This window comes from Elephas maximus, chromosome 8 (assembly GCF_024166365.1).
Source record: "Elephas maximus indicus isolate mEleMax1 chromosome 8, mEleMax1 primary haplotype, whole genome shotgun sequence".
NCBI classification, from domain to species: domain Eukaryota; kingdom Metazoa; phylum Chordata; class Mammalia; order Proboscidea; family Elephantidae; genus Elephas; species Elephas maximus.
This window is the reverse complement of record NC_064826.1, coordinates 113,514,985-113,532,937: the sequence shown is the minus strand read 5'-3', so window position 1 is coordinate 113,532,937 and position 17,953 is coordinate 113,514,985. Positions and strand designations below refer to the sequence as shown.

General features: G+C 36.6%; 1 protein-coding gene across 3 annotated transcripts in view; it reads right to left on the bottom strand.

Annotated features, from left to right (window-relative positions):
• The window catches only part of ZPBP (zona pellucida binding protein), a 191,562-nt gene that overhangs the window by 157,509 nt on the left and 16,100 nt on the right, over nucleotides 1-17,953 (bottom strand). The window contains exons 3-4 of one of the 3 annotated variants that reach the window (XM_049893820.1): nucleotides 17,440-17,565; nucleotides 801-950 (exon numbers count right to left, since the gene is read on the bottom strand). In XM_049893820.1, coding sequence (XP_049749777.1) covers nucleotides 801-950; nucleotides 17,440-17,565 — 276 coding nt within the window. The remainder of the gene's footprint in view (nucleotides 1-800; nucleotides 951-17,439; nucleotides 17,566-17,953) is intronic. The other 2 variants (XM_049893821.1, XM_049893822.1) reach the window with 2 other exon arrangements.

Here is a 17,953-nt window from a genome sequence, read left to right as displayed (position 1 = left end):
TTGTAAGGATTAAATAATTTGAAATAATTACAGCACTTAGAACAATGACAGGCATAAGTAAGCATGAGTATCTGTTTTGTTCTTGTTATAATTACATATAAAAACAACATTGCCTGGAACATAATATGTCCTTAGCTATCATTATACATTACTATCACTCATTTCAGGCACTTTTACATTTTTTTATTTATATGAATATGCTCTTATTAGAAATTTCTAAGTATGTTCGTTATAAGCTAGATATATGATATGAGATGGAGAAATCTAATGTAATAAAGATGAAATATGACTAAATCTAAAAGTTCCAACAAAGTATTATCCTAACAAAATACAATTTCTCATAAAAATCTATTTCATTTTATTTTGTGAATACACATATATATAGTGATATTATATATATATATACATATATATATATATATATATAGTGATAATGTTTTTGGGTGGCAAAAATTATCAGGAAACCACTCATAATTTGGCTATTTCTTTAGCAGTCCAGCTATGAGGACCACGGTGTATTAGTTTCCCAATGCTGGTGCAACAAATTACCACAAACATGATTCCTACAGCCCCTGCTTTCATGTCGACTCAACTCTGTGTACATGTCAACATTTCCCTGAGGAAAAAGATTCTGCACCACTCTGTGCCCTCACCACTAATACCTTACAGAGTCTTTATAAAAAACAGGCATGCATTTTTATTATTATTAAAAGAGACTACAAATGACAGTCTCTTTAAAATAAGCCTTTTAAAAATATGTAAACATTTAAAAACACTAAGAAACTACGTGTACTTCTTACCATACACAAGATATTTTAGTTGAAGATTTTTAACAACTTCTTCCACAGTAGGCTTATACTCAAGGAAACATGTGTAAACTCCACTCATAGCCTCCTCGAAGTTCTGGAATACAAGGCTTCCTGTGGATGTTACTTGTATAGAGCTGTTTTCTATTAAAGGAATAAGATACAGTCCTTAGTTGATTAAATTACATGAGACTGAAAAAATTACCAAAATATAATATAATCAGAGTAAAACCATCAAAATTTACCTATAGAGCCACTGAAAAAAGCTGAGACATACCTAGTCATTGGGTCTGGTGCTTGCTGACAGTGGGTGCTAAGATGACCTTCTTAGTGTCACTAACCAGAGTTGATCAATTGTATGGTTGCCTAAGGCGGTAACAGACTAATAATTACAAGTACATAATGTGCTCCTGGAAATCTGGAAACCCTGCTGGCGTAGTGGTTAAGTGCTATGGCTGCTAACCAAGAGGTTGGCAGTTCAAATCCGCCAGGTGCTCCTTGGAAACTCTATGGGGCAGTTCTACTCTGTCCTATAGGGTCACTGTGAGTCGGAATCGACTCGACAGGAGTGAGTTTAGTTTTTGGTTTGGTAATGTGCTTCTAACCTGCTCCTTGATTTGGAAATGTGTATATTTTTATCATTTTTTATATGAGTCACATCTTCATTGAGCTTACAAACTACATATGAAACAGTGTACCCAGAAGAAAGGTTAACCAAATATAATCCGTAACAACTAGAGATTTCTCGTCAACACATATCATACTAAGCAATGGTTAGATTATAATCTCGAGGGCTGCAGAATAAAGAGATTAGATCAAGGGACTTGCCCAAGGTTATTCAGTCACTGAGCTGATCCCTTTCTACGTCCATACGCCTCATAAAGTAAGTATCATATTGGGAGAAAGCTGTGCTGTGTGGTGGAAAATAAAATTGATTTAGAAGCATTAAAACTTGGATTTCACTTCTAGCTCTTTCTCTTACAAACTGTGTAACCTTGGGGAAATAAACTCTCTCACAGGATTGTTTTGTATTATAAATACAACAATCGTTAAACTACTTGACAAAGCCATAAATCATTAACCAAATATAAGTTTCCATTTGGAAAATTTGTTACCACTGCCTTGCATTAGCAAAATTCTTATTAAAACTCTGTCAATAATTTAATATGCCATTCATTACATTTGAAAGTACTATCTCAATAAATAATTGTCTACCTTTTTTATACTTTAAGTAAATGATATATTGCTTACAAATTTCAAGTTGAAATTTTTTTCAAAGTAAGCCAAAACATGAGTGCTCTTAGTGATGAAATTTGCATTATCAATTTGTTCAATAAATATTTATTTACCTTCTACTACATTCAAAGCCCTTTTTAAGATACAGAAGGAGAAATGAATACATGGATATAGACACCATCAAAGAATTTACATAGAGCACTACACCTTGAGAATTCCAATTTATGAAGCTGAAAATGATACAAGTTTTGAATTAACTACTATTGTAATGCCTATCTCTTCATGAATAACTTTTGACAAATAATTACATGTTTATCATAACATGCTTTCTCTTTTCTAAAACAGACTATCAGATTTCAAGTATTTGCTATATTTTTCAGGAGAAACACTTCACAAGAATATGATAAAAGAAATAACATGTCATCAAAGAAGCTACACAATCATTAGTAATAATGTAAGACAAAATATTCTCAAACCAGTATCATCAATTAATAGGTATACATACACATATGTATATGTGTTTGAGTGTGTGTGTGTTGGAATGCCTACTATAATGCCAAATAGTATAAGACCTGGAAAAATTTAAGAATAATCTATAATAAAATGTCCTCTGGCTACTTGCTTATTTAAAAAAAAATAAAAAGTGTCATCTCAGTAGCACTGTAAGCACTGCAAAGATCCCCAGGGAACTCCATACCCATGCAAGAACCCATTCTATAATATCACTTAACGAATTGACTCTTAAGGAAATTTCATGATGCCGAGGGCTAGGTACCGTAAGAATTCATTCAACATCAGATAATAAATAATTGTTAAATTAAATTAGGTACTTATTTTTCTTTTTCAAGACCTTGGCTTGACTATCCAAAAATTCAGAGTTGGACTAGATCTCTATAAGTCCATGCATTCGAGCACTAAAAATATATGGCTAATATTTAAGCATAGCTTATTCCTTTAAAAAATTCATTCATAATCTGGTTTCAGCTCAAATATGGAAAATGAATATAAATGGAGATCTCTATAAGTCCATGCATTCGAGCACTAAAAATATATGGCTAATATTTAAGCATAGCTTATTCCTTTAAAAAATTCATTCATAATCTGGTTTCAGCTCAAATATGGAAAATGAATATAAATGTTGATCTTGCCATTAGAATAAGGAAAAACTAGAGAAACCACAAATTAACTTTTTTGAACCCATCAAAGAATTACAGTGGCAGAGCAACCAATAATAACCTTAGGAGGTGGGGCCAAGATGGCCGACTAGGTAGAAGCTACCTTGGATCCCTCTTGCAACAAAGACTCAGAAGAACAAGTGAATTGATCACATACATGACAATCTACGAACCCTGACAATCAAACACAGATCTGAAGAGTTGACCTGAGTGACAAAGACTGAGAACGAACAACCACGGGGAAGCAGCGACTGTTTTCGGAGCCTGGAGTGAGAGTTCCAGTCAGAAAACCTTGGCACCGGGCTTTGGCCTGGGCGCAGGGGAGCTGAGCATGACATACTGTGACGGCGCAAACAAGGGATGCAGCCCTAGCCCCCAGAATTGACCTCAGGGGAAGCTCAGCCAGTGCATGCAGGCAGCGCAGCGATGAGGCTGACAGGAGGAGAAGTCACCGGGAGGCAGCAACTGGTTTTGGAGCCAGGAGTGTGGCGTCCCAGCCGGGGAACCTTGGCGCTGGGTTTTGGACTGGCAGCGGAGGAACTGACCGCAGCTTCTGAGACAGCGCAAGCACGAGACGCAGGCCTGACCCTCGGGGGCAGTCTCTACCCAGGCAACGCACACAGGCCACGCGCCCCTCGGGAATCTCAGATAAAACAGTCATCCCAAGCAACATAAGTAACTTTGTCTATGTTCTAGCGTGCTACTCTCTCCTATTTATCTGAACCCTCCCCTCCCCTTCCCAGGCAGCTTCATTAACATTGGAATTTCCTGAGCCAGAGAGTGAACTGCGCTGAGGTTTTTCTTTCTTTTTTTTTTTTTTTTTGTCTTTTCCTAACCCATTTACCTGGCCTGAGAGAAGCAGCTACAAAAAACCCAGGGACCAAAAATCCTTCCCTAATTGGACTAAAAACACAGAACCAGCTCCAGCCAAGCATATGTGATCCACAGTCTTGGGCTTTCATCCCTACAGGAAACAAGGTGGCTATTATAATGCAAAGGCATTTCTGATCAGGATCTGACTGTGATTGTTTTAGCAGATTACTGGAAAGACAAGTTTCCCAGGTCTGATATCTCTGCATATTCAAGAGAGCCATCATTGACCCACAACAGGGAACTGAGGGCTGAAGCTTCCCCCAGACCACCTAGGCTCCTGCCTTAGGGGTCTAAGGAGGGTGACACCTACAAATCTGTGGAGGTACTTGCATTGGGGGCCTAAGGTACAGCTGCAGAGCCCACGAACCAAGGTGCTTTAGGAATAGAGTCACACCTACCTCACTGGCACTTGGGGGAAGACTGTCAGCATCCTGCCCCTGCTGGAGTGTGAACCCCAGCTGCTACTAGAATCTGGTGCACACAACTATCACCATTACTTCTCTAGGTGGATAGGGACAGCCTGCATCACACACTTGGTGACACAAAATCAGATTCTACTCAAGAATAGTGAATGGACTCTTAGGCTTATATATCTGGTAACAGCCCAAGCCAGCTGGTAATAGGACATAAGTGAGTCAAGGGCTACAACAATCAAGACAGCGCAATCTAGTAGCCCGTCTACGTATATTGAAAGAAAACAAAACAAGATAAGACTCAGTGAGCAAATATAGAATAAATCACTACAGTATCTTAGCGATGGCTTGGAGACAGCAGTCAATATCAAACCACATAAAGAAGCAGACCATGACTGCTTCTACAACTCCCCAAATTAAAGATTCAAAATCTTTCCCAAATGAAGATACAATCCTGGAATTGCCAGATACAGAATATAAAAAACTAATTTACAGAATGCTTCAAGACATCGGGATGACCTCAGAAATGAAATAAGGCAAGCTACAGAAAAAGCCAAGGAACACACTGATAAAGCAGTTGAAGAACTCAAAAAGATTATTCAAGGACATAGTGGAAAAATTAATAATTTGCAAGAATCCATAGAGAGACAGCATTCAGAAATCCAAAAGATTAACAATAAAATTACAGAATTAGACAATGCAATAGGAAGTCAGAGGAGCAGACTCGAACAATTGGAATGCAGAGTGGGAGATCTGGAGGACCAGGGAATTGATACCAATATAGCTGAAAAAAAATCCGATAAAAGAATTTAAAAAAATGAAGAAACCCTAAGAATCATATGGGACTCTATCAAGAAGAATAACTTGCGTGTGATTGGAGTCCCAGTATAGGGAGGGATAACAGAAAACACAGAGAGAATAGTTGAAGATCTGCTGACAGAAAACTTCCCTGACATCATGAAAGATGAAAGGATATCTATCCAAGATGCTTATCGAACCCCATTTAAGACTGATCCAAAAAGAAAATCACCCAGACATATTATCATCAAACTTGCCAAAACCAAAGATAAAGAGAAAATTTTAAAAGCAGCCAGGGATAAAAGAAAGGTCTCCTACAAAGGAGAATCAATAAGTTCTCAGCAGAAACCATGCAGGCAAGAAGGCAAGGGGATGACATATATAGAGCACTAAAGAGAAAAACTGCCAGCCAAGGATCATATATCCAGCAAAACTCTCTCTGAAATATGAAGGCAAAATTAAAACATTTACAGGTAAACACAAGCTTAGAGAATTTGCAAAAACCAAACCAAAGCTACAAGAAATACTAAAGGAAATTGTTTGGTCAGAAAACCAATAATATCAGATACCAGCATAACACAAGGTCACAGAATAGAACATCCTGATATCAACTCAAATAGGGAAATCACAAAAACAAATTAAGATTAATTTAAAAAAAGAAAAAAACGCACAAAACAGGGAATCATTGAAGTCAATATGTAAAAGATCACAATAATCAAAAAGAGGGACTAAATACAGGTGGCATAGAACTGCCATACGGAGAGGGATACAAGGCGATATAGGACAATACAAGTTAGGTTTTTACTTAGAAAAAATAGGGGTAAATAGTAAGGTAACCACGAAGAGGTATAACAACTCCATAACTCAAAATAAAAACCAAGAAAAACATAACGACTCAGCAAACATAAAGTCAAATACTATGAAAATGAGGAACACACAATTTACAAAGAAAAACGTCTCAGCACAAAAAAGTGGAAAAATGAAATTGTCAACAACACACATAAAAAGGCATCAAAATGACAGCACTAAACACATAAAAAAAAAACATACTTATCTATAATTACGCTGAATGTAAATAGACTAAATGCACCAATAAAGAGACAGAGAGTCTCAGACTGGATAAAGAAACACGATCCGTCTATATGCTGCCTACAAGAGACACACCTTGGACTTAGAGATACAAACAAACTAAAACTCAAAGGATGGAAAAAAATACATCAAGCAAACAGTAGGCAAAAAAGAGCAGGAGTAGCAATATTAATTTCTGACAAAGTAGACTTTAAAGTTAAATCCACCACAAAGGATAAAGAAGGACACTACATAATGATTAAAGGGACAACTGACCAGGAAGATATAACCATATTAAATATTTATGCACCCAATGACAGGGCTGCAAGATACATAAAACAAACTTTAACAGAACTGAAAAGTGAGACAGACACCTCCACAATTATAGTAAAAGACTTCAACACACCACTTTCAGAGAAGGACAGGACATCCAGTAAGAAGCTCAATAGAGACACGGAAGACCTAATTGCTACAATCAACCAACTTGACCTCATTGACTTATACAGAACTCTCTACCCAACTGCTGCAAAGTATACTTTTTTTTCTAGCGCACATGGAACATTCTCTAGAATAGATTACATATTAGCTCATAAAACAAACCTTTGCAGAATCCAAAACATCAAAATATTACAAAGCATCTTCTCAGACCAGAATGCCATAAAAGTGGAAATCAATAACAGAAAAATTAGGGAAAAGAAATCAAATAGTTGGAAACTGAACAATACCCTCCTGAAAAAAGACTGGGTTATAGAAGACATTAAGGAGGGAATAAAGAAATTCATAGAATGCAACGAGAATGAAAACACTTCCTATCAAAACCTCTGGGACACAGCAAAAGCAGTGCTCAGAGGTCAATTTATATCGATAAATGCACACATACGAAAAGAAAGAGCCAAAATCAGAGAACTGTCCCTACAACTTGAACAAACAGAAAGTGAGCAACAAAAGAATCCATCAGGCACCAGAAGAAACCAAATAATAAAAGTTATAACCTTAACTCCGGGGAGAGACAGGTGGCTGCAGGTAGAAATGGGGCCCAAGCATATGCTTCAGTTACCATATAATGTGGTAGAAGATTCAGCCAAGTTTTCAATGAATTGCTAAAAGCCAAGTACAGGCAAGTGTGACCATGTCAAGCCTCCAGAGGCCACAGATAAAAGAAGTTTGTACCCTCTTGTAGAGTAGTGGTTAAGTGCTATGGCTGCTAACCAAAGGGTCAGCAGTTCGGATCCATCAGGCTCTCCTTGGAAACTCTATGGGGCAGTTCTACTCTGTCATATAGGGTCGCTATGAATCAGAATTGACTCGACAGCACTGGGTTTGGTTTTTTTGGTATTGCCCTGGTGGCGCAGTGGTTAAGAGCTTAGCTGCTAACCAAAAAGTCGGCAATTGGAATCCTCTAGTCACTCCTTAGAAGCTCTACGGAGCAGTTCTACAGCGTCACTATGAATCAGAACCGACTTGATGGCAACAGGTTTGGTTTCTTGGATTATAGGCTTTTCTTGCACAAACACCACCAAGTGCCTTTCTCTCAGTGCTGGCTAGCTAAGGACCACAGCAAATGTGTGTGTGCCAAAACTCCACCCACGTCCATTTTCCCTACCTCTTGTAATGAAAAAATATTTAATCTACAGGAAGAAAAAAGAAAACAAAAAAGTCTCCTTACAGCACTGGTGGAAACCAGTGCAGCTGAGGAAGGAGATATAATAAAAAAAATAAAAATAAAAAAAGCCTTATCCCAGAGTAAGGGGCAGGAAGCAGGGATAGGTCCAGCACTTAAGCAGGAAAAGAGGGAGGAGCACTTGTGAAGGCTACCACCCCGAGATCCAGGTACACAGTGTATGCCAAAGACTGAGGTTTAATGAGAACATTAGCGAATGCCCCTTTCTCCCAACTGCCTAACGCTAATAAGAATCTAGTAAAAGTAACAGTGAAATAAAGCTGGAAGAACTGCAGGAAAGAGATTCTCTCTGGAAAGGAGACCAAAGGGAGAAACCTAGGCCACGAAAAAATTAGAAACTGAAAAAAATAATTTCTGATAAACAAGCCTACACCTTAAAAACAAGATTTCAGTAAAAGTATCTGAAGCTTCAGTGCACTAACATAACCACAGCAACATCAGTATAAAACCCAGATAAACTCATGACTAGAGAACTAGAAGATTAGAGGAAAAAAGGGTTTTATGTCAAAGCATAAAAATCTCAATATCCATTGTCTTATTCAAGATGCCCAATTTTAACAATAAAAAGTTTACAAGGCATATGAAAAGGCAAGAATTGACATGTTCTCAACACCAAGCAATGCACAAGATCAGTCCCCTATATGACATAGATGTTGGAAGTATCAAACAGTAAATTTAAAATAACTGTGACTAATAGGTTAAAGGCTGTAATGGAAATATAGACAACATACAAGACTGTATGGGTAATTTCGGTAGAGAAATTGAAACCCTAAGAATCAAGAGAAAATGCTAGAACTAAAAACAAAAGAAAAAAAAATACCACAGTAACAGATGAAGAATGCCTTTAGTGGACTCTTAACCAAGGAAACAATCAGTGAACTTAAGGATACGCTGAAATGAAATTAGGCAAATTGAAACACAAAGAGAAAAAAAGTGAGGGGGTAGAGGAGGCATCCAAAAGCTGTGGGACAATATGAAACAGTGTTACAGAAGTATTATTAGAATTCCAGAAGAAGAGAAACAGAATGGGACAGAAGAAATATTTGAAGACATACTGCTAAGAATTTCCAAAAATTAAAGACAGACACTAAACTATAGATCCAAGAAGTTCCCAGAATACCAAGCAAGATGAATACAAAAAAAAAAAACTATGCATATTGTTTTCCAATGGCTGAAAATGAAGACAAAGAAAATCTGTAACGCAGCCAGAGTTAAAAACAGAAGCACTGCCTGCAAAGGGACATGGATAAGGACTCTGACAACTTCTTATTAGAAACTACACACATGAATACATAACTACACCTTTTAGAGAGTTGAAGGAAAAAAAAAAACTGCGAACCCAGAATTCTACAACCAGCAAAAGAAAAAGATGAGCAAATACAAAGGAAATGAAAAAAGGAAATAAGGAAGAGAGAATCAGACATCAATGAAATTGAAAACAGAAATATAACAAAGAAAAATCAATAAAACCAAAACCTGGTCCTTTGAAAATACTGAAAAATTGTTAAACCTGTGCACAGAGAGGCAAAAAAAAGAAACAGAGAAGATACAACAAACAACAGAAATGACCAATGACACATCACCACAGATCCTAAATACATTAAAAAGATAATAAGGAAATACTATAAAATTTATAACTTTAATCCAATAAGTTGAAAAAAATTCAAGAAGTTGTATGAATTACCTGAAAGATACAAAAGACCAAAGTTCACATATAATGAGAAGGAAATTCTACTCCTACCACAGCTTTTATCTACAAATGCTGAAGCAAATTTCAAAGACATGGGACTTCAGAAAGATTATTTTTACAATTCCTCAGTTTCCCCACATATAAAATGGAGGAAATGGTATCTCAACTGCAAAGGGTTGTTGTGAAGATTAAATTATTAATATATTTAAATTTCTTAGAGCATATGATACAGTGTAAATATTATGTGTTTGCTATTATTCATATTTTTATAAAAGTTAACACCAAAAATACTAAGATATGCTCTATTGGAATACATATATATGCAGTAAATGCATCAAAGAAAATCAAGGAAATAATATTGCAAAAGTCTAGGATAATGTATAGTTGAGTAGGGTTTGTGGACAAAGGGACAGGGTTTTAAGACATTTTGAAAGGTACTGATAATGGTATATCCATCTTAATTTGTGTACTAGGTTCAAGGGTGTTTGTTGTACTGTTGTGCTTCATAACTTGTATATATCCAGATAAAAGCCAAACCCACCACAGCTGAGTCGATTTTGACTCACAGCAACCCTATAGGACGGAGTAGAACTGCCCCACAGTTTCCAAGGAGCGCCTGGTGGATTCAAGCTGCCGATCTTTTCATTAGCAGCCGTAGCACTTAACCACTAAGGCACCAGAGTTTCCATATATCATATATACAGGTATAAATAAGATGCTTCATAATAAAAATGATACAGGACAGTAAAATATAATCTAATCTATGCTCTCATGTTTACAAAAAGGAAAATGGGGGGGGTTACAGGAGAAAGCTGAACTTAAATGTTTATATGTTCTTGTCTATGTTTACAAGAATGTTTTTAAGAAGTGGAAAAGTCCACACATCAAAAGTTAAATCATTTTTTACTAGTTAAGCTAAACTACTGTCTGGTTTTAAGGAGACTTCTGGGGATATTTCTGGTTTAGGGTTAAAGATTATCTCAGGGCAATAGTTTCAGGAGTTGATCCAGCCTCCATTGCCAGCTTAACTAATTAAAAAGTGCCTGCCGTGAGCATTACGCTCTTTTAAGAACTATCTATATGGTATCAAACTGATAACAGTAACTTGAGAGATTAGACAGAAGCCTTACAGGGCAGTGAGTTTATGTTAATGGAGGAGGAACAATTCAGAAAAGGAGGGTAAAAATGGTCGTACAACCCAAAATATGTAATCAATGTCACTGAACCGCACATGTCAACACTGTTGAATTGGTATATGTTTTGCTGTGTATATTCTTAACAACAACAAAATACATAAATATATTTTTAAAAATTTTTTTAAGTAAATTCATTAGAATGACATTGGGGTCGAATGAAAGATATAAGACTTACTATAATAAATGCATTAGCTCAGTAAATAAAAAATATTGGAATTGAGAGAGAGTCAGAGAGAGGGAGAGAAAGAAAAAGAGGGACAGAGAGAAAGGGCAACCAAATCTAAAGCTTGTCCTTGGATTTTACATATAACACATTTAAACAATCTGAATATATCTCTCCAAAGCAATGTATAAGTAATTATATAATTACATGATTTCATTGGCTCACTTTCAGGGAAAGAAAATGTATTTGGAAAATTCATAAAATGACAAATAAAGTACACCGTAGTTTAATCTAAAAAGCCCAAAAAAGCTTCTCTGTCTTTCACACTTTAAGGAGATTACCTAACATTTTATAGTACTTTCTGAAATAACAGTGAGCCATAAAATATGCATATAGTGAATTATGATGCAATACTGCACTGGAAAATAAAATTATGATGTCAGAATATTCTTAAAAATACATTTTCTAAATAGAAAAACTATTATATTAATGTGATTTCTCCATATCTGGAAATAACTATATTTGTGAACATCTATTTTTCATTATGAAAGTGAGTAACATCAAATATTTCTCTTAGTTCAAGGATTCAAAATTAAACCACATCTGTGTGTGTGTGTGTGTATTGTTGTTGTTGTTAGGTGCCAGCCATCGAGTGGGTTCCAACTCATAGCGACCCTATAGGACAGAGTAGAAATGCCTCATAGGGTTTCCAAGGAGCACCTGGTAGATTCGACCTGCTAACCCTTTGGTTAGCAGCTGAGCTCTTAACCACTATTTCACCAGGGGTGCTAAATATAAAAAACCATTACATTAATGTGATTTATCTAGATCTGGAAATAACTATATCTGTGAAATCTATATATGTGTGTGTGTATATATATACCCTACTGGAATACACATACATGCAGTAATGCATCAAGAAATACACACACACACACACACCTGGATATATGTTGTTGTTGTTAGGTGCTGTCGAGTCGGTTCCGACTCATAGCGACCCTATGCACAACAGAACGAAACACTGCCCAGTCCTGCACCATCCTTACAATCGTTGTTATGCTTGAGCTCATTGTTGCAGCCAGTGTGTCAATCCACCTTGTTGAGGGTCTTCCTCTTTTCCGCTGACCCTGTAGTCTGCCAAGCATGATGTCTTTCTCCAGAGACTGATCCCTCCTGACAACATGTTCAAGTTATGTAAGACCCAGTCTCGCCATCCTTGCCTCTAAAGAGCATTCTGCCAGCACTTCTTCCAAGACAGATTTGTTCGTTCTTTTGGCAGTCCATGGTATATTCAATATTCTTCACCAACACCACAATTCAAAGGCGTCAATTCTTCTTTGGTCTTATTCATTGTCCAGCCTTCACATGCATATGATGTGATTGAAAATACGATGGCCTGGGTCAGGCGCACCTTAGTCTTCAGGGTGACATCTTTGCTCTTCAACACTTTGAAGAGGTCCTTTGCAGCAGATTTGCCCAATGCAATGCGTCTTTTGATTTCTTGACTGCTACTTCCATGGCTGTTGATGGTGGATCCAAGTAAAATGAAATCCCTGACAACTTCAATCTTTTCTCCGTTTATCACGATGTTGCTCATTGGTCCAGTTGTGAGGATTTTTTTTTTCTTTATGTTGAGGTGTAATCCATACTAAAGGATATGGTCTTTGATCTTCATTAGTAAGTGCTTCAAGTCCTCTTCACTTTCAGCAAGCAAGGTTGTGTCATCTGCATAATACAGGTTCTTAATGAGTCTTCCTCCAATTCTGATGCCCCGTTCTTCTTCATATAGTCCAGTTTCTCAGATTATTTGTTCAGCATACAGATTAAATAGGTATGGTGAAAGAACACAACCCTGATGCACACCTTTCCTGACTTCAAACCAATCAGTATCCCCTTGTTCTATATGAACAACTGCCTCTTGATCTATATAAAGGTTCCTCACTGGCACAATTAAGTGTTCTGGAATTCCCCCATTCTTTGCAGTGTTATCCATAGTTTGTTATGATCCACACAGTCGAATGCCTTTGCATAGTCAATAAAACACAGGTAAACATCCTTCTGGTATTCTCTGCTTTCAGCCAGGATCCACCTGACATCAGCAATGATATCCCTGGTTCCATGTCTTCTTCTGAAACCAGCCTGAATTTCTGGCAGTTCCCTGTCGATATACTGCTACAGCCATTTTTGAACGATCTTCAGCAAAATTTTGCTTGCGTGTGATATTAATGATATTGTTCTATAATTTCCACATTCCATTGGATCACCTTTCTTGGGAATAGGCATACATATGGATCTCTTCCAGTCAGTTGGCCAGGAAGCTGTCTTCCATATTTCTTGGCAGAGACGAGTGCACACCTCCAGCGCTGCATCTGTTTGTTGAAACATCTCATTTGATATTCCATCAATACCTGGATCCTTGTTTTTCGCCAATGCCTTCAGAGCAGCTTGGACTTCTTCCTTCAGTACCATTGGTTCCTGATCATATGCCACCTCCTGAAATGGTTGAACATTGACTAATTCTTTTTGGTATAATGACTCTGTGTATTCCTTCCATCTTCTTTTGATGCTTCCTGCATTGTTTAATATTTTCCCCACGGAATCCTTCACTATTGCAACTCGAGCCTTGAATTTTTTCTTCAGTTCTTTCAGTTTGAGAAACAAAGGCAGAGCGTGTTCTTCCCTTTTGGTTTTCCACCTGAAGCTCTTTGCATATGTCATTATAATACTTTACTTTGTCTTCTCAAGAGGCCCTTTGAAATCTTCTGTTCAGTTCTTTTACCTCATCAATTCCTCCTTTCGCATTAGCTGCTTAGCGCTCAAGAGCAAGTTTCAGAGTCTCGTCTGACATCCATCTTGGTCTTTTTTTTCTTTCCTGTCTTTTCAGTGACCTCTTGCTTTATTCATGGATGATGTCATTCCACAACTTGTCTGGTCTTCAGTCACTAGTGTTCAATGTGTCAAATCTATTCTTGAAATGGTCTCTACATTCAAGTGGGATATACTCAAGGTCATATTTTGGCTCTTGTGGACTTGCTTTGATTTTCTTCAGTTTCAGCTTGAACTTGCATAGCAGCAATTGATGGTCTGTTCTACAGTCGGTCCCTGGCCTTGTTCTGACTGATGATATTGAGCTTTTCCATCGTCTCTTTCCACAGAGGTAGTCAATTTGATTTCTGTGTGTTCCATCTGGTGAGGTCCATGTGTATAAAAAACTATGTGTATAGTCTCCGTTTATGTTGGTGAAAGAAGGTATTTGCAATGAAGAAGTCCTTGGTCTTGCAAAATTCCATCATTCGATCTCCAGCATTGTTTCTATCACCAAGGCCATATTTTCCAACTACTGATCCTTCTTTGTTTCCAACTTTCCCATTCCAATTGCCAGTAATTATCAATCCATCTTGACTGCGTGTTCAATCAATTTCAGACTGCAGCAGCTGATAAAAATCTTCTATTTCTTCATCTTTGGCCCTAGCGGTTGCTGCGTAAATTTGAATAATAGTCGTATTCTTCCTTGTAGGGGTATGGATATTATCCTATCACTGACAGCATCGTACTTCAGGATAGATCTTGAAACGTTCTTTTTGACGATGAATGCAACACTGTTCCTCTTCAAGCTGTCATTCCCAGCATCGTAGACTATATGATTGTCCGATTCAAAATGGCCAATGCCAGTCCATTTCAGCTCACTAATGCCTAGGATATCAATGTTTATGTGCTCCATTTCATTTTTGACAGTTTCCAATTTTCCTAGATTCACACTTTGTACATTCCAGGTTCCGATTATTAATGGATGTTTGCAGCTGTTTCTTCTCATTTTGAGTCATGCCACATCAGCAAATGAAGGTCCTGAAGGCTTTACTCCACCCACATCATTAAGGTCGACTCTACTTTGAGGAAGCAGCTCTTCCCCAGTCATATTTTGAGTGCCTTCCAACCTGGGGGGTTCATCTTCCAGCACTATATCAGACAATGTTCTGCTGCTATTCATACGGTTTTCAGTGGCTAATGCTTTTCAGAAGTAGGCTGCCGGGTCCTTCTTCCTAGTCTGTCTTAGTCTGGAAGCTCAGGTGAAACCTGTCCTCCATGGGTGACCCTGCTGAATACCGGTGGCACAGCTTCCAGCATCACAGCAACAAACAAGCCCCCACAGGACAACAAGCTGTCAGACACATGGGGGGGATATATATATATATACAGATATATATACACACACACACATATACATATATACATGTTTGATGTGTACATATATATATACACATACATATATATACACGTGTGTATTTTTTTTATTATATATATATATATATACTTGTGTATGTGTAATCGAACACTACCTTTGAAAATATAAGACTTGACATGGCATCTTAGAGAAGAAGAGGCTTCAGAAATCTATTTCTGAATTAAAGGGGTATCATAATACAAGAGAAAAATACAATATTTAAATTTTTCTATTTTTCAACTTAGACATTTCAACAGCAAATGGAATACATATTTAATATACGTCTGTATTACATTTATGTGCTACTACCACAGAGTGGGGCGCTATAAGTCGGAATCAACTCGACGGCACTGGGTCTGGGTGGTTGAGACCACAGAGCAATAAAAATAATGTTTGATTATAATTCCAGTATTGGATGTTTTTACACCTTGACCACTTCACTCATTAATATTAGCTTCCAAATCTCTTAGGCATTTCTGGTACTGACCCCCACTGATTTCATGGATATGTGGCACAGTGGTTCCTACTGTATCATTGTAGTGAGGCAGAGGTTATGTCTGATCTTTGGATCTCCTACAAAACCTTGCACAATGATATCCACCAACTACCAAACCAAAAACCAAACCCATTGCTGTCAAGTAGATTCTGACTCACAGCAACCCTACAGGACAAAGTAGAATTGCCCACAGGGTTTCCAAGGAGCAGCTGGTGATTTGAACTGCCAACCTTTTGGTTAGTAGCTGAGCTCTTAACCACCGTGCCACCAGGGCTCAGACACTTACTAAACATGCAAATCATTCATTTTAAGGAACCACCATTTTGACGTAAAGTGCAGAATAACTCAGTAAAGTTTCAGCTATTTTGTAATAAACAGAAACATAAAAATTTATAATGGAGATCCTTCAATTATATAAAAATATGAATTAAAACACAATACAAAATAAATATTTCCTATGAATTTTTTTGGCATGTCTTTGAATAAATACGCTGGTTTTCTTCACTCAAGGTAATAAAATAAACCTGTAGGTTTTTATCCGCAGGCACTATTTCAAAGTACCAAAATGGTTGAAAACAAACAAACAAAAAAACCTGGTAAATAGCACAGTAAAGAAAACATTCCTCAGAATATACAAAAACAATAAGGTGTTTCATTCAACATATCTTTAGGAAGAAAATTCATCAATCTTGATTTTTAGTGAGGCTGAAAGAAAAACAGCTGGGCTAATTTGTATTTTTCAAAGTACACTGTAAAAATAAATCTGCTTTTAGCAAATGAAAAATTATAGTAAAAGTAAAATATGCATTTCAGAATAACAATAGAAAAGTTTAATCAAACCAGCCATACCAACAGTAATCTCTATGGGGAAAAGTAGCTTTGTAAGAATAAGATCTTGTTTTCTCAAAAACCTAAAACCTGTAAAGCTACCACTCAGGTGTGTCTCAAATTCATTTTGTTCATGTGGATAAACCCGAGTGCAATGTTTATTTGTAACCAAATGATTAACAATATATTAACAGACAACCACTGTCAATCCACGCAGTATATTTAAAAGCATTCTTTAATACTAAAATATCTATGTTAAATTTAGCTATTTGTTTCAAATTGAATAATAATTCTTAAATTGAATTACAAATATAATCCATATTATCTGGTCAGAATTTTAGACAGAAAAAATGTAAATCAAAATATATAATAACAATAAAGTCTCCAACTGTCCCTACGTGTGGCTCTATAAAACCATACTTACAAATCTACAGCTCAAGTGCTCATTTGTATATTTTAGAAAATCCAGATTCCCTTTGTTTCTTCATACATACTTTGCTAGCAAAAGTCTAACCAAAATGATGTTCTGAACTTTAAACAAAAGAACTATTTGAAATAGAGATGCATAACAAACTCTCCAAACAGCTCATTCTTGTACATTGTCTCTATTTATTTCAAATTAAAATATGGGGAAAAAATAATACCAGCTACATTGTTATATTCTAACTCCAACAGCAAACTGCAGAAAAAAATAGAGGGAATGGACAAGTGTTAATGAAATAAAAACCTTCTTTTTGTTCTGAATACATTTTAGACACATCAATTTAATTAAGACAACTGAAACAAAATCCTACCTGAAACAATTTTACCTCTTGGCCCGTGCCATTGGTATGATGGGTCTATCAGTTCCTCATTTCGCAGTTGTTGGGTTGCACATAACACATGTGGACTTCTTTGATGGAGCATGACATATACTCTTACTGAAAATACAACATTAAAATGTTCCAATAATATTTTATGCTCATTCTTTCTATAATGCCACATATTTTTGTAGTTTGGGTTACATGTTTTTATAGGTTTTCTTTGGATTACTGCTCCTATTGAACTGAATTTCACTGCCTTCTATGTAAGTAACACTAAAAAGATGTATACGTGGATTGCGTATGTGTGTCCTCAACTTGAACATAATGTTTCTCTTTGTTTTTTTTATTCAGAGCTCACTAACCAAGTTTATTTTCAGAATACTACTTTAATTACAAAGTATTAAGATAATTCTACATAGGTTTAATCTACTCTGTTTTGCAAAGCCAAATCTGAATACTGATAAGATAAACATATTCAGCTTAAAAAAATATTACAATATTCTCA